We start from the raw sequence: 4,887 nt of genomic DNA, 5'->3' as shown, positions 1-4,887 counted from the left end.
GTGTGCTGTCTAAAAATTTATTGACAGTAACTTGAAACTGATATTTGACAGTTTATTGACCTTATGTACTCACTATATTTATTTGACAGCTTTAGTTACTAGCCACTTTTCAAAATGAGGTTTACAAAACAAAATGCAGTTTTACAATTCACATGGTCCCCAGCAGTAATTCAAATTTATTAGCACATGGTAAAATCAGTTTTACCTTTACCAGACGTAACATTAAATATAATATACACATTAACACATTAATAATTAAAATTGAATAACAATGTACATTCATGTAAGCTGTACCGTTTTACATAGAGTATCTTGACTTTTGTTACTTTATATTGTTTATATATGTTAATACTTTTGTAACATTTTGAATGCAATACTTTTGTAACATTTTGAATGCAAGACTTTTACTTGTAACAGTATTTTTTCACTGTGGTACTGATACTTTTACTTAAGTAAATAATGAGTACTACTTCCCCCACTGACTGCTACTACACTTAATAATACACAAATGCTGACTCCGCCTTCAGCCACTGTTGATGTTTCTGTGGTGCAGTCATTCTGACTGTTGAAGTATTCATGATCTGCAGGGAGGAGAAAGAAATTTGGTCATTCAAAACTGTGGTATTGTGTTACCACCCACTGTCACAAAACCTAGGAGGGTCAAAGCCGATACAGAAGCTTACCTTCATATTATAATGTACTTGTTGATGGACACAGCTTTTCTGGAAAATATAGGAGAATGCAAATCAGTTTACACATCAGTGATAGTTTAAGTATGAATATGGCTACAATATATGAAGTACCTACCTCTGAGGGTTTTGCATTTAGCTCGGATCTGGTCTGCAAATGAAATCAAACAAAACAGTGTCACCGTGTCAATATTATGTTTCATTACCTGCTACATCTGAGCCACATCAGACAGTTCTTATTGCCAGGTTTATTATGATTTCACCATGGTCAGATCAAGATTAAAAACTATAATTGTTTCATATTTAGTTTTGGAAACGACCTTTGGACAAATGTTCATTGTATGGTTTGGAGCCAAGTGTGAAAACAAAGGTTATGACTAAGGCTGACAAAACAAAGTGGTGCATGGAAAGCAAGAGAAACCACAACCAGGGGTTTCACTTTTTCCAGCCCCATGACCCATTTTTTCTTAAGACTTCAGCTTTCAGAGAAATGTAGCATATCAAACTGTATATGCCATGTATACAGTATATATTTTCAGAACAAGAGCTGGATGGTCCTACACTTTTTATGGGGCCTATCCTGGACTGCCTGAAAGTTCCTAAAGATACTATAGTGCCCCAATAGTTGTGCTAACCATCCATTATTAATAGTGCTGCCAAATTGCAAAATTTTCTATATCATACCCAAAATTTATTTTACCTTCCAACTCATAACTTTCCATTTTCCACTCAGTACTCAGTGTATTTGTTTAAAATGTGTTCTTTCTAATCCTTTAATGCCACCCTCCCCATTTTTTTTTTTTTTTGTCTCCCCATTTTATACATTGGTTTGGTGACTCAGTTATTAGCATCAAAGGAGCTGGCATAGTTGCAAGGCTTGTCGTTTATGAATTCCTCCAGCTGTACTGATCATTTCTTCGGTTCTACCTGGACCATGACACTGGGAAGCTCTGCTACACACCCTCACCAAAGAAACACCACTGACTCTAATTTTGGAAGTTAATTAATTGGCTAACTATCATTCTTGTCTGCATTGCAGTCGTTGTTGTTTAGTATCAACATAAGTCAAGTCATGTGTATGGGTTGAGCAGGGTTTGATGTTTTTAAATAATCAGAAAACAAAATCACAAGGAAAATGCTAAGGATGTCTGCTCCCATTGTGCATCTTTGAATGCAGACTGTGACCACCCTATGGAGGAAACAGGACAAATAAACAAAAACAAATTTTAGAAAGATGTATTTCTCACCTTTAAAAATGCATATGAAAATTGCTGTTAGTGCTCCCAAAAAGCCTCCAAAGAATAAAGCTAAATGTCTTTCCCTGGGCTGAGGCTGTGGGTGGGGTGGAGGCTGAGGCTGGCAATCTGAAAGAACACAGTCATATACATATGGTATTTTATTGTACTGTATGTATAGTGGATTCCATCAAACTGCAAACTGTGGCTGTATGTGAACTGGTTTGGGCTAGTTTATTTGAAAATGTATTAGGGCATTCACACCACTAAAGCATGACATTAGGTGACATAATGACATTAATGTGGATCTTTAAAGCTACAGTATGTAACTTTTTTTCAAATATATTTTGTTTTGTAGAATTATGCTCCAAAACCTCGTCAATAAAATTTGCTGGATTTTCATTTATTGTAATTTCATAACAACAAATATCTGAAGAGCTGGGCAGAGCATAGCGGACTGTAGCAGATGGTAGTGGAGCAGGTGAAGGGAGTGCTCGGTGGAGCAGAGTAGATCAATTTGGAGTTTTGTGCCAGTGCTGCCTTAAGTTACATATTGTAGCTATAATACATGATCTTTAAAGTTTTAGGATCTTAATTATCTCATCTCATATTGTGCTTGCATGTTTCATATTCCAAAATGTAACTACTACAAAATAAAGCTTACCATCATACTTTAAAGTAACAACACTTGAGGCATTCTCCATAGTCCTGTTGGAGGTGCAGGTGACTTCAACAGGATTCTGTGTGGTGGTAAGGAATACTAAAAGGAAGTTGCTGGCTGGATTACTCCTGGTGAAGGTAGTCACACTGGGAGGTTTAACCTGCCAGGAGAAGTCAACATCTTTATCTGATGAAGAACAATGCACCTCCTTCCAACAGCCTCCTCTTGCAGATTGAATTCTCTGTATGGTTGGTTCCTGGAGGCGTTCTGTGAAGGTTAAAATCAGTGTTGACAATTTGTCATAAGGATGTGTTCTGACTTCTTAGCACTGTCTGACTTGAAAAAACTAAGTAGGTCAGGGGGTGGTTACATGGTGACTCAGAAAAAAGCATTAGGTCAAAGCTACTAACTATGACTATATATTTATCCTCTAGTATATTAAACAGGCTGACAAAACCTAAATGTGTGTCAGTTTTGACACTTACGTTTCACTGTGAGCTTAATCTTGCTTACTGTCTGTCCTTTACTAGCGGTGAACTTTACAGTGTATTCCATGGCATCTTTTGTGGTCAAATTACGGATCGTCAAGTCACCTAATGAATGAAAAACATTGAACAACTGTAAAGAGAGAAATAAAATGACAAATCCTTTTCCCTGACAGCCAGGTGACAGATTTTCTCTTACCTGAAGTGATGTTTAGACTGAGCCTCCCTTTATACTGACTGATGCGTTCAGTGTTTTCCTCCTTATTGTAATAGGTGGCAATCCAAGTGTTGTTGGTGAATATTGACCAATAAATTTTCCTGAGAGTCCATGGTGGCTCAGCTCCTGAGGGCAGGATGATGGTATTACCAATGTACCCAGAGACTTCTTTGGGGGGATCAGCTAGTGCTACTGTGAAAGCAGTTTTAAAAAAATTCAGCACCACCACACCCAGACTTTAAGGTTTTATACAAGCAAAACTAACATGGAAAGCAGCAGTTTCTTTGGTCACATTTTAAAGAAAGGTGGCAAAGATGACCACTGTAAGCACAACCTGAAGTTTCAGTGCATTTGAATTTCTTTACATGATTGTAACAGCTTACTTTGGGTATTTTGTAGAATATATAAGAGATAATTTGTCTAAATAAGGTCATCTTTTACTTCCAGACCAGAGATTCACTGAGAAACACATTGTTCTGGATGTGCTTCAAGAAACAAGGTCAGTAAAATGCAAATGGACCTGGCAGCAGAGAAAATGGCAGGACGTTATCAATATTAGCCAGAAACTGTTAATCTTGACAGGTTAAGGGTCGTGGCTAATCCTAATCCCTATCCCACCTTCTGGAAAAAGTTTACATCTTCTGGCATTGACAGTTGATCGCAGTCTGCCACCTTTGTCTGCAGCCAGTTCCCTTGTAAAATGTGCATGAATAAACGTATATTTTTGGAATTTAGATTTGTCAGCAGAGAAAATAAGACCAAGTCCAGCTTGTGACTCTGTGAGGCGGTACTTACTATAGTAAAAACTCTCATTTAGACATTTTTCAGGATAAGGACATTTAAATAACATCCAGTATGTATTCTTCCACCGTCATTAAGTATCACTAGAGCGAGTACATACACTACACAGTCTAGTCATAACCAGTTAACTTTTTAGATAATGAATATACACCATATTTAATACTGAGGAATGACGGACATGAGTTTAATCAGATTTTCACATCATTTCCTTGATACAAAGTACTTCCTGCTTGTTTTTGTTTTTGTTTTATGGGTCACTGCCCAAAATAACAAATATACTAGACTGGCCTCTTTTCTAACAAACATTTAAGTAAACATCAGAAAGATAAATAACCGGTGATACTAAGTGAGAGTATAACAATGACTGGAAACGTATTGAGGCTTTTGTTAGTTCTGTTGCCAGTGCTATGCTCCTAGTATGTCTGACTCGGGTAGTTATGCTGTTAAAATTGTAATTTTAAAATATTCTTGAAATCTGGGCACATTTTTTGCTGGCTAATGATATTTTCAGCAAATGAAAATAGAACCTACCTTGGAGGAATGCAAAAAGCAGGACTCTCATTGTAGCGGCAAAATAACAGAGCGGAAGTGTGTGTGCTTTCAATGTTTCTTCCTTTTTTCTTTACTTACTGTGACGTTGACCACGTGTAACAGCAACAAACCTTAATCATCCACAGACAGCCAGGAATTCAAGGTGTTCTTGAATAATCAATGATCAATTTTTCACTCACATTTTAACAAATATATAAAATGTAGTTTTTCATTCTATCACATTCATTGACCACTACAAAGGAAAAAG

General features: G+C 36.8%; 1 protein-coding gene across 3 annotated transcripts; it reads right to left on the bottom strand.

The window, feature by feature from the left end:
* Positions 1 to 390: 390 nt before the first annotated feature.
* LOC109953625 (SLAM family member 5-like) lies at positions 391 to 4,668 on the bottom strand. 3 transcript variants are annotated; one of them, XM_020589104.1, is made up of 8 exons: positions 4,620 to 4,668; positions 3,270 to 3,479; positions 3,071 to 3,178; positions 2,589 to 2,852; positions 1,937 to 2,053; positions 808 to 840; positions 684 to 722; positions 391 to 581 (listed from the first exon to the last, which is right to left on the bottom strand). In XM_020589104.1, the coding sequence occupies exons 1-7, from the start codon at positions 4,648 to 4,650 to the stop codon at positions 691 to 693; spliced, it is 795 nt and encodes a 264-aa protein (XP_020444760.1). In that variant the 5' UTR covers positions 4,651 to 4,668; the 3' UTR covers positions 391 to 581; positions 684 to 690. The 3 variants fall into 3 exon arrangements, with proteins under 3 accessions (XP_020444760.1, XP_020444762.1, XP_020444761.1); XM_020589106.1 differs by having other exon boundaries at positions 3,270 to 3,413; positions 4,620 to 4,655; XM_020589105.1 differs by lacking the exon at positions 808 to 840.
* Between the last annotated feature and the right edge of the window lie 219 nt (positions 4,669 to 4,887).

Source organism: Monopterus albus, unplaced genomic scaffold (genome assembly GCF_001952655.1).
Source record: "Monopterus albus unplaced genomic scaffold, M_albus_1.0 scaffold869.1, whole genome shotgun sequence".
Lineage (NCBI taxonomy): Eukaryota > Metazoa > Chordata > Actinopteri > Synbranchiformes > Synbranchidae > Monopterus > Monopterus albus.
Note: the sequence above shows the minus strand (reverse complement) of the source record. Positions and strands in the feature narration are given on the sequence as shown.

What these genes read in the sequence shown, in the direction of transcription:
- LOC109953625 (XM_020589104.1), bottom strand. Translation starts at nt 4,650, where the DNA reads ATGAGAGTCCTGCTTTTTGCATTCCTCCAAG. An exon ending in TTTCATATGCATTTTTAAAG is followed by an intron (nt 841 to 1,936) that starts GTGAGAAATACA and finishes TTTCATTTGCAG; the next exon opens with ACCAGATCCGAGCTAAATGC. An exon ending in TAAATGCAAAACCCTCAGAG is followed by an intron (nt 723 to 807) that starts GTAGGTACTTCA and finishes TATATTTTCCAG; the next exon opens with AAAAGCTGTGTCCATCAACA.